This window comes from Pelodiscus sinensis, chromosome 22, assembly GCF_052426305.1.
Source record: "Pelodiscus sinensis isolate ZL-2025 chromosome 22, ASM5242630v1, whole genome shotgun sequence".
Taxonomy (NCBI): Eukaryota; Metazoa; Chordata; order Testudines; family Trionychidae; genus Pelodiscus; species Pelodiscus sinensis.
Window position 1 is genome coordinate 6,004,611 of NC_143073.1, and position 22,514 is coordinate 6,027,124.

Genomic DNA, 22,514 nt, shown 5'->3' on the forward strand with positions numbered 1-22,514 from the left:
CGACTTGCAGGCCCGTTGGGCTGGATGCGGAGGGGTTGTCTTCGCTGCATTGTCCGTTCGAGCTGTGATTGGAAGTGTACTCTAACCCGGCTCCCATCCTTGCACAAAGCACCCGCTTGAGTTGCAAGGAGGTGCTCTAAGCCAAGCAGGAGTGGGGCGGTTGGAGGTTCTTCATGCAGAGGCGTGGCAGCATCTCAGCCGCGTACAATCGGAGAACCGTAGGGCTAGAAGGGACTCCAGAAGTCACCTCATCCACCACCCTGCCCAGATGCCGGATTTGTTGCGTGGCGCAAGTGGGAAGCAGGGTGGCCGTTTAGACTTGAGCGTGACTCACTTGAATGGAGTAACTCAAATAGACTAAGTCAGTGTTTCTTAACCAGTGGTATGAGTCCCCTCAGGGGTACTCAAGAGAAGTCTGGGGGGGTACGTCCACACCACTGAAATCTGGAGAAAACTGAATTTTTGTTTGAAATTTTACTGCGTTTTATTATTTTTGTACTTTTTACACCCCAAAATGTCATCACCTGCCTGGCTACGATTAAGTTGTTTAAAGAAATGTGTTGCAATAGTAGAAAAATATGTGTGCCTGAAAACTGGAGGTACTGGGGGGACTTATACATTTTTTTTATTAAAAAAAGGTTGAGAAACGCTGGACTGAGTCGTGCTTTTTGTTGCAGTGAAGACGCGCTGAGGGATGGAAGAGCTGGTTCTTTCGCTGGCGTGTGGCCTCTTCCCACGTCACTGAGCAGCAGGGCCCGTGGAAAACGTGGCTTCCTTGAGGTTTCTCTTTCTCCCGCTTGTACTTTCGGGAAAACTCCCACCGACTGGCTGCCGTGTTCCTCTAGCACTGCACAAAAGATGGGTGGAGCCCTGCAAATCCGTGGCTATCCGCTGTACAGCCGCACGCATGCACATCCGCGGATGCAGGTATCCGCGGATCGTTTTGGCAGATGCAGATGGGGACATGGGTGGCGGGTAATGCAGGCAAAGGAAGGCGTTGCCTTCTAAAAACTGCCCGCACTGCCCAGCCGCCTGGGAGAGACTGGGGCTACGCAGTTCTTGGGTGACTGGGGAGAACTGGGGCCGTGCCACACAGCAATGCGAGCCCTCAATTAAGATAGGGTGGGGGGAAGCTTGGTGAAGATGCATGGTCTCGGGTGAAGGGGTGTGGCTTCGGGCAGAAGGGGCGGGGCTTTGGCTTGCCTTCCCCAATTGGACCGTCACCCGCCACCCATGGATACCAATTTTGTATCCGCGCAAGACTCTACAGAGGGGGAGGGTTGGACCTGATGTGGATTGAGCCCAGTTGGTTGGGGAGCCCAGTTGATTGACCTCGTGTGTCTACCAGCTTCCAGTAAAATGTGACTTCTCTCTTGATCTAGGACTGCCTGGGGTGGCATGGAAGGGACGGCTGCCCCCTGCGGCACTGTGCTCCAGCCCCCATCTGTCACCTGAGGAGCGGCGCCTCTTGCTAGGTACGTGACTTTCTGCCCCGTGGCGGAGTCAAGCCGTTCGCCGGGGGGAGGGAGGAAAGGAATCGCGTGGTCACTGGCCCCGTGGAATTGTCTGTCGCACAGGGCGGGGGGGGCCTGGCCTAGCCCATCTCAGTGGGCCACCAGCCTGTCGGAGCCAAAATGGTCTCCCCAGATGGGGTGGCTTGGCTCGTGCCTCGTACGTGGCGGCGGGGAGGGAGATGCTGGAGGAAGTGTAGCAGCGCGCTATGATTGTGAGAGCCGTGCGCTCCCTCTGCAGCCTGTCGGTGCCGGGTGCAGCTGGCGCCCCCCTCGCTCCATGTGCCCTGGCCTTACATCCTCGTCACTTCAGGAACACTCGTAGGGAAAAAACCAACAGACTGAAACCAGTGGAATCGGGCAGCCCTGTGGCGTGTTCCAGGATGCTGGAGTGGATCTCAGCCCAGCAGCGCAGCGTTCTCCTCAGCCAGCTGAAAGGCTGTACCATGGGGTGGTAGAAGCCTCGACTCTCTAGGCTCCCATTAGCACAGACCTGGGCAAATGGCCCGCGGCCACCGGTCCGGCCCACGGAGGCAGTGGGGAGCCCCAGGCAGGCTCCTCTGCTTGCCCCACACGCCTCTCAGAAACGCGGCTACGGGGCTTTTTCTCTTTGAGTCCGTAAGGGAGCAGAGACGAGTCAGACTTTGCTCCCGCCCCCGGCACAATTCCATTGGCCGGTTTCTGGACAGATACTGGCCAATGGGAGCTGCCTGTTTGAATAACAGGCAGCCACAAAGCACAACCCTCCTGCTCACTCAGTCAAGCGCATGGCCGAGCAGGCAGGAACATTTAAGCTCTGTAAGCCTTTAGCTCTGCAGGCAGGTAGGCTAGTTTGGCTGCTGGCTGGTAAGTCTCCTGGCAAAAACCTGCCTCTGGCACCTCAGCCCCTCCCTTCCCCAGCCCTCTGCCCCATACTCCTGCCCCGCTACTCCATACCCATACCCCCTCCCAGAACTGGCACCCCAATCTCCTGCCCGAGATCACAATCCCCTCCTACCCTAGGTCACATCCCAAAACCCTGCACCCCAGTTCCCTGCTTTGGTCACAACTACCTCCTTCGCCCAACCTCCCTCCCCGACCCCACTCTTCCTCCTGCACCCCAGTCCCTTACCCCAAGCTCCCTTCTGCACCCAACCTCCAGCCCAGACCCTGCATCTCCATTAATACCATGGAAGAGTGCGGCCCTCGGCTACTTTCCAAAATCTTGGGAGTGCGCCCCCCATCAGAAGTTATTGCCCACCCCTGCATTAGCAGGTGAGCAGAAGTTACATTAGCGGGTGTTTCATGGGTGTCCTCCTCTCTTGCTCTTTCAGGGGAGCCAACATGTGAAGAGAAGACCATGCCCCCGCTGGCTGGCACATGCCTGGCTTTGTGTGTGGTGATGGTGGGACTGGCAGTCAGGGCCGACCCGTGCCTTTTCACCGCAGACAACACGACAGCCATGTGCAAGGGCCGGAACCTGGACCGAGTTCCCCGGCACCTTCCCCGCACCCTGCTCCGCCTGGATCTCTCGTATAACCGGCTCTATGAGATCTCCCCTGGGGACTTCGCAGAGCTGACCCAGCTGCAGAGCTTGGACTTGAGCTACAACAACCTCTCGCACATCGCGGCAGGTGCCTTCGCCACCAACGTCCTGCTGGAGGAACTCAGCCTCTTCAACAACTCCCTGCACCAGATCCCTGCACTGGCCCTGAAGCCCTTGAGAAAACTGAGGCGGCTGGAGATGTCTAATAACTTGTACTGCCACTCAACGTTGGACAAGGCCTTCAGTACGCTGAGGAACCTACAGGAGCTCTCCATGGGTGGACCTCTCATCCAGACGGTCGGCAAGGGAGACTTCCTCCCGTTGAAAGAGATAGCCTTACAGAAGTTTGCCCTGAAGACGGCGTCCAGCTTGTTGGAGTATCAAGAAGGGGCGTTCTCGGTGCTCAACACCACCAGCCTGTGGTTCGACATCGCCCTAGACAAGAATCCCAACGCCTTGCCCGTGATCCTGCGAGACCTGAAGGGGAAGCCGCTACTGTATCTCCGCTTCCGTAACCTCTTCGAATTCACCTACTACACGGACGCCGCAGATCTCTTTTCCGGCTTAGCTGAGGTGCGAGCCGCAAAGCTGGTCTTCTACCGGGGCAAGTTCAATGAAAACCTGCTGCGCCTGGCCCTGCTGAACGTCCGGAAGTCCCGCATCCGCGACCTCTCCCTGATGGCCATCGACTTTGCCCGCTCTCCTCAATGGAAACGCCCGGAAGCGGGCATCGCCAACCTGACCCTCGACAGCCTGCTGCTCCAGGACATCAGCAACCCTGACATCCTGCGGTTCGACTGGACCTTCACCTGGTTCAGCGGCGTCACCAACCTCTCCATTCTCAACGTCAACTTCAACTTCGTGCCCTGCGACGCCTGGGACGAGATGCGCAACGTGGTGGCCCTGGACGTCTCCAACAACCGGCTGACGGACGCCTACATCTACAACCAGCGCTGCGACTACCAGGACGTCATGCCCAAACTGGAGCGGTTCTTCGTGGCCAGAAATGAGCTGACCAGCCTGAGCGTATTGGCTAAGCTCACGGCCAATTGGCCTCGCCTCACCCATATCAACGCCAGCCATAACCAACTCGGAAGCCTGAAGGAGGAGACATGCCAGTGGAATTCTGGGCTGGTCTGGCTGGCCCTGGACCACAACACTGTTACCATGGAGATCTTCAAGTGCTTGCCCATCACGCTTCTCTACCTGGACCTGTCCCACTCCCAACTTGACCGGCTGGAGATGGACTTCTTTGACCGCTGCCGTCACCTTCAGGAGCTGAAGCTGAGTGGGAACAAGATCAAGTTCATCCCCTCAGTGTGGAAATGCCCCAGCCTGCGGACGCTGGCCGTGGATGGCAACTCCTTCGGCATCATCAGCAAAGGCTCCTTCGTCCACATGCCCCAGCTGGCCAGCCTCCAGGCCGGCAACAATCCTTACCACTGCACCTGTGACCTCTACGGCTTCTTGCAGGAGATGTGGAGGAAGGGAAAGCTAACCCTGAAGGACTGGCCTGAGAACTGGAAGTGTTACCACCCCGAGTCCCTGCTGGACATGAGGGTGGCTGACTACGCCCCAGGGCTGACGGAGTGCGACGTGAGGGTGGTGGTGGCCATCTCTGTTTCGGTGACGGCGGTGGTGATCATTGCCATCATGGTGCTGTGTTGGAGGTTCGACGTGCCGTGGTATCTCCACGCCACCTTCCGCATCATCCGGTCGAAGTACCGCGCCCGCCACGCTACCCCGGCGCGGGCCTATGCCTACCATGCCTTCATCTCCTACAGCTGGTCGGATGCCGACTGGGTGAGGCAGGAGCTGCTCCGCCGGCTGGAGACCTCCACCCCCCCGTACCGCATCTGCATCCACGAGCGGGACTTCACGCCGGGCAAGTGGATCATCGACAACATCATCGAAAACATCGAGAACAGCTGCAAGGTCATCTTCGTCCTCTCCCGCAGCTTCGTGGACAGCGAGTGGTGCAACTACGAGCTGTACTTCGCCCACCAGCGGGCCGTCGGGCTGGGCTACGAGGACGTCATCCTGGTGGTGCTGGAGTCCATCGACCCCCGCAGCCTGCCCAACAAGTTCTGCAAACTCCGCAAGATGCTCAGCACCAAAACGTACCTGGAGTGGCCTTCAGAGCCCAGCCGCCAGCCGTTCTTCTGGATCCAGCTCCGCAACGTGCTGGGGAAACCAGGAGCCATCGATACCAGCCAGGATCAGGTCTCGCTGACCAGCATGGAGGGGCGCTCCGAGGTGGCTGTGAGCGATCTGGCAGAAGAGGAAATTGCCATTGATGCTGTGGCTGTCCCTGCGAGCTAGCGCGTGCCTGGACTCCAGCTCTGTGCTGCATCTGCTCTGGATCGGTGTCAAGGCACCGGGCCTTTGCTGGTGGGATGTGAAGAGCGTTGCTCTGGTTCCTGGCCAGCTCTCCAGTAGCCCTTTTCCTCCGGACTGAAGACACACCCATGGGAAGGAATTAGCAGCTGCTTCAATGCAGAGCAGGATTCCCACGTAATGTTTTCGTCCACGTGCGGAATACATTTTATTACCTGCACCGAGAGGTGCAGAGGTGCACCAGGCTGCCAGCGCTGGGCGCTCTGCTAATCAGCTGGGCGACATTTGACTCTCTCCTGGGCAGCCGCCTAAGCGCTCGGCTTACAGGGACCGTTATTCGGAAGGGAGCACTGATCTTCATAGCCCAGCGTTGAAGGGGCCTCCGTGCTATATCGTGCTGATCAGCTGTTCCCTGAAAGGTCAGGACCCTTCCAAAGGGCCAAGTTGGGCACTTGAAAGTTAAGCCACCTAAGCTATTCCTAATGTGTCATTAGGGTTGCCAGATACTTGCACAAAAAATCCCGAACATGGAGAAAAATTGGTTGAGCAAAAAAAAATGGGGGACCAAAGTTATTGAGCAAAAAAACTCACCTCTTCCGTGTTGTAATCTACTCGCCACGGGTGAGTAGATTACATAGATTGTCGAGCCCTGGTCATATTTACCCACTAGCCAATGGGAGAGCATAAGCCTTGGAAGTAGGGAGTCTGCGGTGCCAGGCACCCCCCGGCGCACGTGGGCGTTGTTCGTTGGCATGCGGAAACATCACTTGCCTAACCCGGCTGTTGTGCTCTCCCTTTGGAATCAGGCTGCCAGCAGCCCCAACCTGAAGTCTGTGCATTAAAAGGCGCTTCCGAGACTCACCTTGATCTGCGCCGGGTCTGCCTCTGACCCGCATCTGCCGGTTTCGCTGACCGCTAATGCTCGGCTGCATTGGTTACGGCAGACCGAGCCGGTGTTTTGTGCCATGGACAAAATGACCAGCGGAGTCCTGGGGGCACAGCTCTCCCGTCTCCGCAGTGATGTGGCCGGATCGATGAAGTCGTTAGGATGAAGTGGAAACCTGCACGCTGAGCCCGTGGGAGAAGGATTCTCGGAGTCAGTTAGGGGAAGAGCGTGTTTCTGTTGTGTGTATTTATGTAGAGTATTTATGCTGCGCTGTTCACCACAAGCGGCCGCCGTGGGGCTGCCCTGTCCCTTTGGGGAGCTTTGCCGCAGCGCCGTGCGGGTCTCCTGCGAGCCTTGCCCCATTCGCATTGGGCCCCTCCAAAAACAAAGGGGTTCCCTAAGTACGATCCATTTCCGAGGCCTCCAGCTGGCCGGCCGCACTGCGGGGATGTGGGGCAGGGAGCACCGCCGGAAGGGGCTCTTGCTGTCCGGTCTTATCTGGCTTGCTAATGCACTTAGACGTTCACTAGGAATATTCCAGGGAAGTCAGATCTCATCCTGCCAGTCAGATCTCATCCTGCCAGTCAGATCTCATCCGGCCAGTCAGATCTCATCTCGTCAGTTACACTCAGAAATCCACCAGATCAAGGTGGTTCTCCTCCCCGCCACTCATTGACTTCATTGGGGTCTCCTGCCAAAAGCCAGGCTGTCTAGTGATCCGACCAGAGCCGGAAGCCCAGGGGGCCTGCTGCTCTCTGTGCCTCTGTTTCCCTCTTTTTCAGATTTGGAGGCGGGGGGGGGCATAACTGCTTGTGAGAACAAATGTCTAGAAGGTGCGAAGTATTTCAAACTGGCTGTCCCTGAATTCAGACTGGCTCAGACTTCACATACCTTCTCCCCTGCCTAAATGTGCCTCCTTGAAAATGAAGTGATGTTTAAAAAGGAAAAGGTCTCAATCAGTGTTCGCTCTAATTTTGTTTCCTTGTGTACAGAATAAATTTTGTTACATGCACCAAGACCTGTAGGGATGTGCACCACCAGTAGACACCCATTCTGTGGGCGCTCTGCTAATCAAGTGGGTGCCACCTGAATCTCTCCTGGGCAGCCGCCCAAGCGCTCAGCGTACAGGGCACACCAGTCTCAATGTAGGACGGGACTCTGAGCCTGGCCATTATACATTGTGTATGCAAACTGATGTAGGCACCAGCGTTCCATGTGACGTACAGCATGCTGCTGTCTTTTTTATATATATTTAATAAAAACCGGTGTCTTTTTCCTACGGTGGCTGCACCGTGGTTTTTTCAGTGAGCTACTGTCAGGGGAGTTGGAGGTGAGGGGGGAGGGAGAGACCAGGCTGTGTGGTCCTTGCGTGCCAATGCGGTGGACAAGCATGCAATACAGAGCACTGCCTAACCCAGGGGCAAGTGCTTACTGCATGGGGGGGATGTCACCCTGGGTGGTGCATGTAGGAGTGTGCAGGGGATGAGTTGGTCAGAGCTCTGGTAAAACACACAAGTCGTCACTAATGCAGCTCGGCGCCCTGCAGGCAGGTTTCGGGGTGAGGTCTCGGGGTTTTCAGCTGCAGGAGCCGGGATTTTGGAAGGGACTTGAGCACTGGGTGCCCCTGTGAGGCACCCACTGGCTGACTTTCGCCGGGCTGGCCCCGTGGAGGCGGAATCTGGAATGGGTAGAACTGGTACCACTGGTTATGCTCACGGTGCAGTACTGGGTGGGGCCAGCAGGTGGCGATGTTGCCTAGGACACACACCCACACACCCCTCCCCGTCCTACAGATGTGGGAGTAGGTTGGTTTTGAGGGCAGCAAAGCATCTGAAGTTGTAATTGTGCATGTGTTGGGGGGGGGGGGGGGGGCTCTGTTCCCGGGCAAAGACTTTGGGGCAGAAGGAGGCAATTCCACAACACACTGAGCTATCACGTTAAACGCCCACCGCGAAATGTCTCCCCCCCCCATTTGTCCTCTCTGTGGCCCCCCCCCCATCATCCCACCAGGGGTCTGGTAGAAGGCCACAAATTCTTTTACTAGGCCATGTGCCTCTGTTGAAATGCAGCTAGCTCTGGGGTGGAGGCTAACTAGGACACAGTATGCGGCACAACTGTGCAACGGAGGAGAAATCGGGGTGGGGGTAGGGCCCAAGCCACTCTCCCCGCCCTCCCACCCCCCACCCCTCTGCCATTCTTAAGAAAACTGCCCCGTGGGAACAGCCCAGGCCTTGTCTTTTTAAGACCAATGGCTGCTATTTTATGCAACTTTATAGCAACTAGGCAACCAAGGTGCTAGGTGCTGGACAAACACGGGGAAGGGATGGTCCCTGCCCATAGAGCTCACTGGCACTGGAGCTATTTTAAGGTGGGGGTGCTGCACTGTGCACCCCCCCCCACCTGTTTGTGCCCTTCCCTGCCCCAGACGGGGGGTCACACCTATGGCTGCCAACTCAAGACCGGATACAAATGGCGTCGGGTACGTCCAGGCTGGGAGAGTTGGCAACTGAAGGTGGCTGAGCAGCAGTGGAGCTGCCAGGGCCGATGGCCTGGACCCTAGAGGCAGCGGGTTGCAGAGCCTGTGGGGCTGGCGGGCTCGTGGGGGTGGCGAAGCCCTTGAGGCCAGTGGGGCCGTGGAGGGGCCGCCTGAAAGCTGGGACCAAGGGCTGGTGGGTCAGCGGCAGCACCAGCCCTGGGCTTGGGAACCCAGGTGCAAAACCTGTGGGTGCTAGAGCCCCCTCGCGGCCCTCCACACCTATGGGAGAGCTTCCAAGCTAATGGTCTCTAGGATGTCCCTGGCCCAGCCTGATTCTGGGGCTGGCTCCATTTGGGGAGGGGGGCGGGGAGGCAAGGGAGTATGGTGCCCTGCCCAGGAGCCATGGAGATCCCCAGCGACAGGCACTGCCTGCAAACCCTGGTGCTTGAGCTCAGTAAGAGCTGCCTCGGTTTCCCCTGCGTGGCTCCAAATTGGCAGCGCAGACGCCTCCCTTGGGCTCCAAGCGCTATGGCTCAGGATCCCGTCTGGCCCTGGGCTTGGGAAGCAGCCCAGGAGGGAGACTCCCAGGCTTTGATTTCCCAGTGGGGCAGCGGCACCCATCAGTCCCACCCTTCCAAGCTACCATGGTTCTGAACTGACCTTACAGCTCCAGGGGTTGCAGCAGATTGCGGGTCATCCCCTAACTCCAGCTGGGCTGTGGTCAGGGTCTGGACTAGGGAATCTCAGGGTTCTAGCCAATGTTCCCTCTCATTTCCTCCATCCACGTGTGGAATAACTATTGTTGCATGCACCAAGCCATGGGTGGATGTGCACCACCTGTAGAAACACCTGCTGCTGGCTGCGGGCGCTCTGCTAATCAGTGGCTGCCCAAATGCTCTGCATACAGGAAACGCCAGCGCTGGGAGGGCAATGGGAGGTAGAGGATTAGAGGGCGGGGGATGGACGCCGGGATTCCTGGGTTCTAATCCTGGCTTAGATTGCTGGTATTATCTTAGGCAGGTCCCTTCCTCTCTACCCCAGCTTCCCATCTGTGAAATGGAGGTAACAATACATGGCTCATGGGGGCGGGGAGGGCTGGCATTGGGAGGCATTAATCAATGCTCTGTGGTGCTCTCCTAAAAGGTGGTGCTGTCGAGCGTACTTCCTGCCTGTCCCCTGAGCATTATGGGTAATGCCGCCCCTGTATTGCTTCAAGCCTCACCTCAGGGCTCCATGCCAAGAGCATCAATTCTTATCCCGCTTCATCTGAAGAGCTCTGCGTGCTCCAGCAAAAGGCGGGTTAGTATTCTCAGCAGCCCACTCCATTGGGGGGAAACTGAGGCCCGGAGCAGGGGAAACGGCTCTTCCAACAAGTCAGTAGTAGATGTGGCAAAAGGTTCCGGAGGTCCTGATTTGCACTCCAATACAATAACCCCTTCTGCCATCAAACATTTGACAAGTTCATCACCATCAACTTACGTTTGAATAAAGATCTTAACTGGTTAACGCACTGCAGAGGCAACTCCCCCCACCTTTGCTATTCACATCCCCACATCAAATGCTGTGAATGGGAATCATCCATCCCGATTTGATTAGCTTAATTAACACTGGCCCTACAACTGAAAAGTAATTTCCTTAGCTGTTTATATCCCCTTGACTCCCTCCACTCCAACTCATCTGATGAAGTGGGTTTTACCCATGAACGCTCATGACTTAACACATCTGTTAGTCTCTAAGGTGCCACAGGAATGCTCGCTGTTTTTAATTACAGACTAACACAGCTACTCCTCTGAGACTTTTCTCCTCCACCAGGCCTGTTTCCCCAGTCACCCTCCCCCCGCCCCATCCTGGGACTTACATCAGTGTTTATTTACACTAGACTCCCCTCAAACTCATCAAAGGCCGCTTAACTCAAGGTGGCCCCCACTTGTGAAGGCTAGTGTGGATGGCTCTTCAGGGGCTCTGCTCAGAGTAAAGGGTTTGTCGCACAGATAAGGCCACGTCCACACGATGGTGTTGTCTACGCTACGGCTTTTGCCAGACGAGGCAATGCAAATGAAGTGCTGCTTAGCATTTTGTCGTGCTTCATTTGCAGAATCTATTCCGAGCCGTTTTTGCGCAAGGGGTATTTGCGCAAAACCAGCTCGGACTATATTATGCAAATGAAGCGTGGCACAATGCTAATCAGCGCTTCGTTTGCATGGCCTCTTCCGGCAAAAGCCGTAGCGTAGACATAGCCTAAGGGGAAAAGAGCAAGTTCAAACCGCAGCGAAGAGGCGCCCGTTTGAGGTTGCTATCCTGTGTTGGCAGATTGAGATAAGCCCTGGATCCCTGTAATCTTTACCGCAACCTGCTAGCACATGGTAAAACCTCCAGCCAGCCTTGGCTTTGCGGGGGCTTCACCTCGTGGTAGCTGGCACCGGTGCCGAGCGCTCTTTTTGCTGCCGAGTCGCAACGAGGGTCAAAGATTTCAACCTGTTTAAAGACACTCCGGTGCTGGTCCAGGCCTCGTTCCCACGTGGAAATGGACCCGAAAAGCTGTTCCGGAGCCGTTCAGTGCGGAGTTTTTCCAAATCAGAGTAATGTCAGGAATAGATCCCTTTTTATTTGGGGGTGGGGGGCCCACGCTGGCGTTACGGCGTTACTTTCCAGCCCGTCTCCTGGTGGGGCATGGCTCTAGGCACTGAGCTGTGTTTTAAGAGCTGGCGGGGAGGGGATGAGATTTCCGCAGCCTCCGTTGCTCAGTGGTCAGCCCTCCCCTCCACGTGCGCCTGCGTCAGCCCCAGTCCACGGCTTGGGGAGCTGACACGTGTGGTTTCTGTAGCTGTTTTCCATCTAGACCTTCTAATTTCCTACCCCCAAAGAATTTCCATCTCCAGGGCAACCCACGAGCAAGATTTCCAACTGGGAGACCTGGCCACCGTGCCAAGCCAAGACGGGCTCAGAACCAGGGCGGAGGCTTTGCGGAAGTGGAGCTGGGAGCAGTCCGGCATCCCTGGCCACCATGGGACCATAACTATCGGGACACCAGCAGGTAGGTTTCAAACCCTGCAATTCTCTGAAGGGCGAAGGGGAGTGGTGGGGTGCAAACAGGCTTCTTGGGTTAAATACGAGGCCTCTTGCCTTGAGGGGTCTGTACCCCGGCTGGACACCAGTGTCTGTAAACAGCCCTCCAGGGTAGCCTGTCTCCCTGTGCCCCCGTCCATGAATCACCGAGGAATCGCGTACAGCCCGGTTTGGCCTCCCTTGTATTGGCAGCCTCCACTAGCGTCCCAAGAACGGGCCGTTTGGGGGGCAGGACTCCTGGTAGCGGAGTTCGTGGGGCTGGCCCTGCTCTGCTAAGAGGACTTGATGTTCTAGTTGGAGGGGGTGGAAAACTCCGGTATGCCCTGCACTTTTGCGGTCCCAAGCGTTCTCAGCTCACCGCCAGCCTAGACTCCTTGTTGGAAACCAATGGAATGTGACCCCAAAGGATCAAACCCTGGACATGCAGAGCCTGGGTCAAAGGTCACGCTGCGGCACCCCCTGCTGGCTGGTGGCTAATCCAGAACGACTCCGCTTAGAGCCAGTGGTGCCTAGCTAGCAATCATTGCTCTAGGGTGGGGCTGGGGAGGAGGGGTTCAGGATGCAGTCTGCTCTGGGGAGAGAAGATAACCCCAGACCTCTCCCACCGCAGCAGCTTGGGGCCAGGTGAGAAGTGCCTCGCCATGACCTCTGCAGCTCCAACAGGCACAGCCAGGGGAATGGTGCATGTCCCCCAGCTGGGGGACAGACAGACATATAGACAGACGCACAAACTCTCTGAAATATATAGTAGAGAGCTGTCTCTTTTTCCGCCCTGGTCCCCAGCTGGCCCAGTGGGTTATAGCTGTCCCAGTGCCCATTTCTGGCCCCTTGCTGCCTCCTGTGGTCATTCTACAGTATAACCATCCCTCCTGCCAGACCCCTCCCTTTCCATTGTATGAGAAACAATCCAATTCCAGGCACGTCCCATTGTCCTGACACAATCAAACCCTGACCTTGCTTTAAGCTATGATCAGAAGAAGCTGCCTCCCGAATTTGGTGGTCCTAGCGCTTACCATTTAGGACGAGTTCTTGGACCCACAGACACAGACAGACAAACTCACTTAAATATATAGTAAAGTATGTGATCTGCCATAACTGGCTGGCTGCTCCTCGCATCAGCGCGATTCGTCTTGGTCCGTTCGCCGTCACGCTGAGATGAATGGTTCACACTGTGCAAGTGATGTTAAGTGGAAAACTGGAGGCAGGGGGATGAACGCACGGTCCCTGTCGCCTCCAGCCCTGCCGTAGCTAGTGGCTAAGTTGCTAAGGGTGGACATATGGGACATTTCTCAAGAATGCTCCTCCTATCAATACACAGTCCTACAAACCATCAGATGAGGCATGGGTGAGGGACTTCAAGCTGGCTTTGAGATAGTTCAAGGCACGACGCTTGGAAAGAAGCGTGGAAGGACGGGTTCAGAAGAATGCCAAAAGAGCAGCAATGTTACTTCAGCTTTTTCTTTAAGGGGGGCAGAGATGCCCTTAACACTTGTACTTTTCTGCACACTCTGTCCTGGTCCGGAGGCAAAAATACAGTTCTGGACCAGTGAGATGTCCCATATGTGTAGACACATGTACAGTAAGGAGCAAATACACAGGATAATTTGACCGATCCATTTCTGTATTTTTGCACAAATGGCGGGGGGGGGAGGCTGGCAAAAATCCAGGGCAGGGCTAGGGGGGTAGCATCTTTGCACGCTTTTCACCAGTGCCTTGGACAAACACAGAGAACAGCCTCCGTGAAAAAAGCTATGCCCCAGAAACCCACTCTCCCCCACTTGCTCCCTGCATCTCTGTTCCCTGGGTGGTTTTTAGTTTGCTATTTTCTCCCCCCTCCTTCATTGTTTCTGTTATTTTGGCTTTTTTTGAAAAAAAAATCCCCACCCTGCCATTTATTTTTAGCAGCCAATTGAAACGTCTGGGAGATGAAGGAGGAAAAAACTGTGAGTGGCGTGTGCTAAAGCAGCAGAAGACAGAGTACCCTTTGAGGCAGAGGGAGAGAGAAACCCTCGCGGACACTCGCACTATGCCCAGTTTGGCTGCTGGCGCTGCTGGAACGTACGTTTCAGCTGGACTCTAACGGGCGCTATGGAGCAGTACAGCCGTCTCTCTGCTCTTTGCATTCTGCTGCTGCTTCGAGGTAACAAATCTGGTTTTTTAATTTCTGTGTGTCAAAGGGAAGGAAAACCAAACTCCAGCAGAACTGTAAGAATCCAGGACTGAATTGAGTCTTTTGGTCGCCGGGAGATATTTTCCAGGTCCCCAATGGGCATTGGGTGTCTGGCAGCCAGAAGAGCTGGCAACCTACCGCCCAGTGTGGCGTGGGCTGTCTCCCTTTCTCATCAGCACCCACTTTTTTAAAAAAAGTAGGCACAATTAGCCTGCAGAGCCCTCGTCTTGCACTCTGGGTGGCCCGGTATGTCACCTCAGCCCAGTGGGCCTTGAGGAGTTAAAAAGGGGCTGGAAAGTAAACGTTACTCCTGGTTTTCTATTGCACTGCTGCCGGGCGGGAGGAAAGTGCCGGGTTTCTGTGGGGAAAGGATAACGTGGCTGTCCGGGTGCTGCGGGAGACGCGCAAGGGCTCTGGGCTCCGCTGGTGGGGGCGTGGTACTTCAAAGGCAGCAGCGGGTGGAGAAGGGGGAAATTGTGTCTGATCGTGTGGATAACCTGGAGGAATGGGAAGCTGGCACATGGTCCTATTCTTGTCCACTATAGACCATTGATTGCCAGTCTGTTGGACCCCACCAGGAAAACATGTGGGAGATCTAGTGCGTCTGCTTCTGACACAAAGTAGAATGCGTTCTCCCTCTGCGTTCTCAGTTTGTTGCCGATCAAGACCTCCCCCTATTGCTAAGTGTGAGGGGACGTCTAGTTAGATCCATTACGGGGGGGGGCACCAGGTGAGGTGGAAAACACAAAATACTCGCTCTAGAACAGTTTGGTTTTGGCCATGGAACCCTTTTAAACTCAAAAGAATTTTGCGGAACCCGTAATAACAGTCTAATATATGGAGCTGTAAAAGTAGACCACAAATAAGTAAGGGTAATAATAAACAAATGCTAAACAAGGTCATGAGATCAACGTTTAGTTTAAGTGCACATATTTAAAAACAAAAATCACATAATATTCATGTTTTTAATCAAAAAATGGTATTGTAATGGAATTTTCTCGCGGAACCCTTATTTTCACTTTGTGGAACCCCACTTGGGAAACACTGCTCTAGACTGAAGTTTTGCGGTGGCTAATGGTCTTTTTAGGTGGTTGTTGACACTAGCCTCTCTCCTGGAAAAATTCCTGTCATTGTGCTTTCTGGTGTATTTTCATAGCAGGAAGTAATGGTGGCAGAAGTAGGATAGATGGCTCCAGGGGTAAAATACTCACCTGACTCCTCCCCGAGCAGTTTCATACACACTGCCTGGTGGCTAACACATCACTGTCCTGTTGACAACAGTGGTAGCAAGCCCCCTAGGGACTTTTGCACTGTGTTTGTACAGCACCTAGCACAACTGGGTCCAAAAACCAATTGGTGCCATCAGGAGGATACTGCAGTATATAAGAACGGTGGTATGCCTTCACTTCCCCCAATGCACTAGTCGCAGTGGTTCCTAAACTTTTCGGCATCACACCCCCTTTTTGATTTTTGAGACACCCTCGCGCCCCACTCCATAGCAGCAAAACTTGTTGAGCCAAAAAAAAAAAAAAAAAAGAACTGACCAGGGCCGAAAACCAAAAATAGCAGCAAAACTTGGGGGGAGGAGGGAGTCACGGGCGGGGACTGGATCACCTTGTACCCCTCCCCCCAGAATTACTTCACGCCCCCCAGTTTGGGAACCCATGCTAGTGGGACGATGACCTGGTGCTGGAATTTGCAGCACTGCATTGTGGGATCAGCTCGGGGAGCGCTTGGAGAATGATTCCGCTGCTGGAACTCTGGGCTGCTGTGGCCAATCAGAGGGGGCGGAATAGTCGACAACCGAGCCCGTTGTGGTTCTCATCTCCTCCTCGACAGAGGCTGGAAATTAGGAGGTTTCTAACCAGCGGGCGAGGGAGGTTCTGGAATAGCCAGGAGGGTGGGCGGGAGCACACAACCTAGTTTCTAAATGGCACTTGGTGTGTTTATGAAGATGAGGGGGTTGTCTGTGACAGGATGGTTTGGACTTGGTGGCCGGGGGCGGGGGCCTTCCAGTCCTCTTGTCCCTTTCTGTACCTTTGTTTCCCCCTCCCACACACTGTCTTTCATTAAGCACATCGGGGCAGAGTATAGATGGACAGGGAGACCGATAGACTTGTAAAGATCCACCCCCCTCTCCCGAGCAAGGCTGGGGGTGGGGTTTCACCGTGGGGCAGCCAATCTGGGGCCAGAGGGTGAGCTCGGATGCGGCACTCAAGTGGGATGTGAATAAGTTTTGACCCCTGGAAGCCTATAATCTAGAAAGGCTAGTGGGAGGAGGCGTGACCCCCTTCCTACAGAAGAGGGAAACTGAGGCAAGCAGGGAGGGAGCTGCCCCCAGGGACTCAATGACAGCTCTCCCGGGTCCCAGCCTTGTGTCTTAACCCCAAAGCCAGCCTGGCTCTGCCGGGCTAAGCTCCAATTGCTCTGCTATCGGGTGGCGGTACATGGTCCAAGGGAGGGGAGAGGGTGCCGTTTATTCCCCAGGCAAACATTTCTGCAGCGTCACACCCAGGAGTTGCAGAGGAAAAATGTGTCATGGAAAAAATGCAGGCACAGCTGGCTTTGCAATGTACCGGCCTCGTGTGGGTGCCACGCAGGCCCTGTGGGGGCGGGGGCTGCATGCCCAGTTCTGGCTGGAGCCTGCTGCCACAAGGGCGGGGGTAGAGGGGGCAGGGATTGGGCCCGAAAGGGGGCATGTGGCTAGAGCATGGGGGGGGCTGGCATTTGACAGAGGGGGATGGGCATATTGCTCTAGTGAGCACAGTGTGGAGGATTAAACCAACGGTTCGGCGGTTCGGGGCCTGCTCTCGGATTTTTGGGTGCAGCAGCTGGAATCGGGCAAAGCAACGTTCACCCAGAGGCTGTGGCCCCATCCTAGCCACAGCAGTGAGCCGGATGGCTGGGGAGTAAAGCACAAGACTGGAACGTAGGAGGAATCCTGCATTCTGCCCTGGCTCTGGGTGGGGAGTGAGGTCTAGTGGTTACAGCTCGGGGGAGAGGGGCAGGAAGGAAGGTGTGGGAGATGAGAATGCTGGGTTCCAGGGCTGGCTTGGGAAGGGAGTGGGGTCTAGTGGTTACAGCTTGGAGTGGTGGGGGAGGGGTGGGAGATGAGAATGCTGGGTTCCAGGGCTGGCTTGGGAAGGGAGTGGGGTCTAGTGGTTAGAGTGAGTAGGGAGGAATGATAGGGAGCTGGACTCCTGACCTCTTTCCCCAGCCCTTTCACTGACTTTCTGCATGACTCTTGCGGAGTCATTTCCTATATGCCCTGTCTGGGACAGCGATGCCCACCTAGCCAGCGGGCCAAAGGAGGCTCTTTGAGGGCCTTCGCTGCTGTGGGGGGGGAGGGTACAGTAACTTACTGCTAAGGGCAGGGGAGCCCCGGTGTCCTGGGAGCTGGCCCAGGGGGTGGCAAGGTGGCACCCAAGTACCCTCATAGAAGCCTAGAACTTGAGAGGGCATCAAGTCCCGTCCCCTGTCCCCACGGCAGAACTAAGCACCGTCTAGATCAGGACTATTCAACACACAGCCTGTGGCCTGTTTGTTTGCAGCCCACGGTGCGGTTTGGGTTTACGCGGGGCTCAGCACGCGGCCCGTGGCCTGTTTGTTTGCAGCCCACGGTGCGGTTTGGGTTTACGCGGGGCTCAGCACGCGGCCCGTGACCTGTTTGTTTGCAGCCCGCGGTGCGGTTTGAGTTTACGCGGGGCTCAGCACGCGGCCCGTGGCCTGTTTGTTTGCAGCCCACGGTGCGGTTTGGGTTTACGCGGGGCTCAGCACGCGGCCCGTGACCTGTTTGTTTGCAGCCCACGGTGCGGTTTGGGTTTACGCGGGGCTCAGCACGCGGCCCGTGGCCTGTTTGTTTGCAGCCCGCGGTGCGGTTTGGGTTTACGCGGGGCTCAGCACGCGGCCCGTGACCTGTTTGTTTGCAGCCCACGGTGCGGTTTGGGTTTACGCGGGGCTCAGCACGCGGCCCGTGGCCTGTTTGTTTGCAGCCCACGGTGCGGTTTGGGTTTACGCGGGGCTCAGCACGCGGCCCGTGACCTGTTTGTTTGCAGTCCACGGTGCGGTTTGGGTTTACGCGGGGCTCAGCACGCGGCCCGTGGCCTGTTTGTTTGCAGCCCACGGTGCGGTTTGGGTTTACGCGGGGCTCAGCACGCGGCCCGTGACCTGTTTGTTTGCAGCCCGGGGTGGGGTTTGGGTTTACGCGGGGCTCAGCACGCGGCCCATGGCCTGTTTGTTTCCAGCCCACGGTGCGGTTTGGGTTTACGCGGGGCTCAGCACGCGGCCCGTGACCTGTTTGTTTGCAGCCCACGGTGCGGTTTGGGTTTACGCGGGGCTCAGCACGCGGCCCGTGGCCTGTTTGTTTGCAGCCCACGGTGCGGTTTGGGTTTACGCGGGGCTCAGCACGCGGCCCGTGGCCTGTTTGTTTGCAGCCCGCGGTGCGGTTTGGGTTTACGCGGGGCTCAGCACGCGGCCCGTGGCCTGTTTGTTTGCAGCCCACGGTGCGGTTTGGGTTTACGCGGGGCTCAGCACGTGGCCCGTGGCCTGTTTGTTTGCAGCCCACGGTGCAGTTTGGGTTTACGCGGGGCTCAGCACGAGGCCCGTGGCCTGTTTGTTTGCAGCCCACGGTGCGGTTTGGGTTTACGCGGGGCTCAGCACGCGGCCCATGGATGGGACCATTTGAACATGGCCTCCACTGGGAACACGATCCGCCACGGCGCGGCGTCTCCCAGGCTTGAAAGACCCAAGCGGACAGGCTGGCTAGAACAGACGGGTGCAGGGTGCCGGCACTCCCAGCCCCCAGAGAGGAGGTGCCGGGAGCGCCAGGGCATCATGTGAAAGAAGCTATTTGCATATATATATTTGCATGCACAGGCAACCACACTTAAGCTGGGGCCCTTGGCATGTGCTGGGAGTATTATTGTAGCCCCCGGGGCTTTCAATGCTAAGTAGCTCTGATCTAGACCATCCCTGACAGGTGTCTGTCTAACCTGCTCTTCAATATCTCCAGTGATGGGGATTCCACAACCTCCCTGGGCAACTTATTCCAGTTCAGAAGTTTTCCCTAATGTCCAACCTGAACCTCCCTTGCTGCAATTTAAGCCCCTTGCTTCTTGTCCCATCCTCAGAGCTTAAGAAGACAATCTTTCTCCTGCCTCCTTTTCACAACCTTTTATGTACATGAAAGCCGGTTCCGTGTCCCCTCTCAGTTTGTTCTTTTCCAGACTAAACAAACCCCCCTTTTTTCAATCTTCCATCATAGATCCGGTTTTCTAGACCTGTCTTTTGTTGCTTTTCTTTGGACTTTTTCCCATTTGTCCACTTTCTTCTTGAAATGTGGTGCCCAGATCTGGACGCAATACTCCAGCTGAGGGCTAATTAGCACATAGTAGCGCAGAAGAATGACTTCTCATGTCTTGCTCACCACACGCCTATGAATGCAGCCCAGAATGAGGTTGGCTTTTTTGGAAACAGTGTCACACGGTTGACTCACATTTCGCTTGTGGTCCACGATGCCCCCTAGAGTCTTTTCTGCAGGGCTCCGTCCTAGACAGCCGCTTCCCATTCTGTGTGTGTGTTGCGGATTGTGCCTTCCTACATGGAGGACTTTGCATTTGTCCGTATTGAGTTCATCCTCAGGGGCATTTTTCAGCACCTGCCCGCTGCTCTGCGTCAGGGCTCTGCATAGGAGCTGGAGATGGGGCCGCACCGTGGTGGGGCTGGGCATGTTGGGACGTATGATTCAGGGCTCTCGTCACAACATCTGTCTCACAGATGCTCCCCAGGAAAAGTGTGAGGTTCCTAAACCCCTTGGCTGAGGATAGAAGACGCCTCCTACATGCAGTTCCCCCAGCAGCCTGCCCCACAGCCCCGGATTCCTCCGGCGTGGCTCATTACCTGCTCCTACTACTCCTGTGAAATGGGCACATCGTTCGCCTCTGCAGCTGGCTGCTCTGTGTCCCTGGGAGGGAAGCTGGCTGCCTGCTGAACCTGCTCCCCCCCACAAAAGCTGGAAAGTGGAGGAGGTGGGGGACAGTCTTCCCTGGAAGCGGAGTGCTTGGCCGGCCACCCAGGAGAGATTTCTGTGCTGCCCAGCTGATGAGCAGAGCATCCACACCCGGCAGCGTGTGTTGCTACTGGTGGTGCCCATCTGCACATACCTTGGTGCACAAAATAAAATTTATTCTGCATGTGGATGGAAAAAAATACAGGGAACACTGGTGGCAGGGAGAATCATGTTCCAAACCAAACATCCATCTAGCATCCTGCACATATGGTGCACACACATCAACCGGCTTTTCTGAGCTCCACCAGCATCTGGCCTGAGTCGGGGAAGCCCGGAGGGCCTGCGGGTGGCACATAGCCCACCGGATATTGGGGAATGATTTGTCGAGAGCTGCTTGTCCCCCCAGCGGAGGTTAGGCTCTGCCTTGGGCCAGCAGATGGGGCAAGGAGAGGGGAAAAACTTGTCCAACATGCCACCACCAAATTGTCTTGCCCAATCTGGGATGGGAAGTACGATGTGTTCTAACCACTGGGAACACTCATACACACACAGGAATCCCAGACACTCCCCACCCGGCTGGTCCCCTGTCTGCCACTGACAGCTGCTCTTCAAATGTGCCTCCAAGCCCCTTGTCATGGGATGCCCCCCCTCCATTGTCTCTTCCCCACTGGGGATCCCTTCCCCCTCCCCCCCGGCCTAGTCACTACTCTGCAGGCCCAGAGGCCTAGTCCCTGTTCAGCAATATAATCGTATCCCCCATGTGGGATGGGGGGGGGTCCTGGCCCCAGCCCAGGGCCCTATGTGGTGGTGTGAGGATGACTCCTCCCACCAGCTCCGCTGGGAATTCCTCCGTAATGTGCTAAGCTCACCAGCGTCCTCCTTGGGCCCCTGCCCTGGATGGCTTCCTACCCGGGTACCGCTCCTGCTCCGTCAGTTGGCTCCTCCCTCTGGGTGGTGCTCTTGCCTGCTGCCTCTCGAGTTGAATGTGGTTCTCCCCGAGTTGCTGCTTGCTTTGGTCAGGTTCTGCGCTGGCCACTCAGCTAGCTGCTGCTCCTGGGTCAAGACAAAAGCTCTCCTGGTGGCCAGCCCCCAGAGATCTGCTCTGCAGGCCTTTATACCTGGGCAGTTTGCTAGTGGGACTTGAACCCATGATCCTGTCTTCCCCAGGCCAGCGCCCTATCCCCTAGGCCACATGGGAAACCACCTCACCAGCTTGCTGGCAGGGCACCCCTTATCTCTCCTGCCCAGGGGCTGCTCGGCTTTTGGCCATAGCGTCCCGTCCTGACCCGGGGGAGGTGAGACTTGAACCCATGACTCTGTCCTCCTCAAGCAACCGTCACGGGGGAGGGGCATATTCCACCCAATAGGCCCATTCTAACCCCCCCCCCCCCCGGTTCAGTGCAGGGTTGGAACACCCCGTCGCACCCCTTTACACCAGTTCTTTTAAATGCTGGAACAAACCGATCACTTTAGGCCTGCATGAGCTCTGTCTCAGAGCATGGAAGGAGCTCAGGGATGAGGAATCCCCCATCTTTTCAAAACAGCTGCTCTACTGGAGGTTTGAAGGGTACCACATGTTGTACCTGTATCAGAAGGAAGCTATAGGGGCAAGCCAGGGAATTACAGACCAGTAAGTTCCCCATGTGTATCTAGGAAACTGGTTGGAACTATGACATAGACTAAACCCCTGGAAGAGCACAAGATGATCGGGACAGCATGCACCAGCAAACCGCATGCCTCTAATCTACTACGCCCCAGTTGAGTGGATAAAGGAGAACAGGGTGGCAAACCTCCAAAAATCTTGGACAAGAAGTTACTCAAGAAGCTAAGTTGTCATGGGGTGAGAGGGGAAGTTTTGCCATGGATCAAAAAATGGGAAGAGAAGAAACAGGCTCAGAATAAATGGTGCATTTTAATCATGGCAAAAATGAGCAAGGCAGCATTTCCTGACTTCATTCGAGGTCCAGCATTAAATATATGTATTGTCTGATCTGGAAAAGGGGGGCGGGGGGGGCGGGGTGGGGCAAGACACGAGGAAGGAAATCTTGCAGTGTTGAGTATATTGAGGAGACAAGATAGGCAAGTTAACATCTTTTACTGGACCAGCTTCTGTGGGTGACAGAGACGAGCGTTTGAGCTACACAGAGCTCTACTTCAGCCCTCCAGAACCTCTTGGATTAAGAAATTGAAGTGTGGCCTCATTGCCGTAGAAAGGTGGTGGATAGGTGGGGGGACATACGTGTATCAAATAAAAACCAGAATGCCTGAGCTATCTTCTCTAGACTTTGTTCTTCCTGTCAAGTCGAACGAGTGGACGGTCACTGGAAATGAAATCTAAAAGGTGTGGTTAGACTGTGGAACTCATTGCCACTGGACGCTGTCAAGCATCACAAAATTTGTAAAACAGATTGGATGCTTGTATGGCTAACAAGAAACATTGTGATTAAGGCTAACAAATGTTTGGAAGGGATTTAAAATCGCCTGTTGCTGGGCTCCTGCTGTCTATGGAGTTCTTACACCTTTCTCTGGAGCAGCT

At 55.7% G+C, this 22,514-nt stretch overlaps 2 protein-coding genes across 2 annotated transcripts in view; both read left to right on the plus strand.

Moving 5' to 3' along the window:
* Positions 1-884: 884 nt before the first annotated feature.
* Positions 885-22,514, plus strand: part of ITGA10 (integrin subunit alpha 10) — a 94,708-nt gene continuing 73,078 nt past the window's right edge. The window contains exons 1-5 of the mRNA XM_089772780.1: positions 885-927; positions 1,383-1,475; positions 9,879-10,034; positions 11,615-11,769; positions 13,704-13,941. Of these exons, the coding sequence (XP_089628906.1) occupies positions 13,890-13,941 (52 nt within the window). The 5' untranslated portion in view covers positions 885-927; positions 1,383-1,475; positions 9,879-10,034; positions 11,615-11,769; positions 13,704-13,889. The remainder of the gene's footprint in view (positions 928-1,382; positions 1,476-9,878; positions 10,035-11,614; positions 11,770-13,703; positions 13,942-22,514) is intronic.
* LOC102445063 (toll-like receptor 2) lies at positions 888-7,538 on the plus strand. Its single transcript, XM_089772782.1, has 3 exons — positions 888-927; positions 1,383-1,475; positions 2,825-7,538. Exon 3 carries the CDS (start codon positions 2,851-2,853, stop codon positions 5,356-5,358), a length of 2,508 nt encoding a protein of 835 aa, XP_089628908.1. The 5' UTR covers positions 888-927; positions 1,383-1,475; positions 2,825-2,850; the 3' UTR covers positions 5,359-7,538.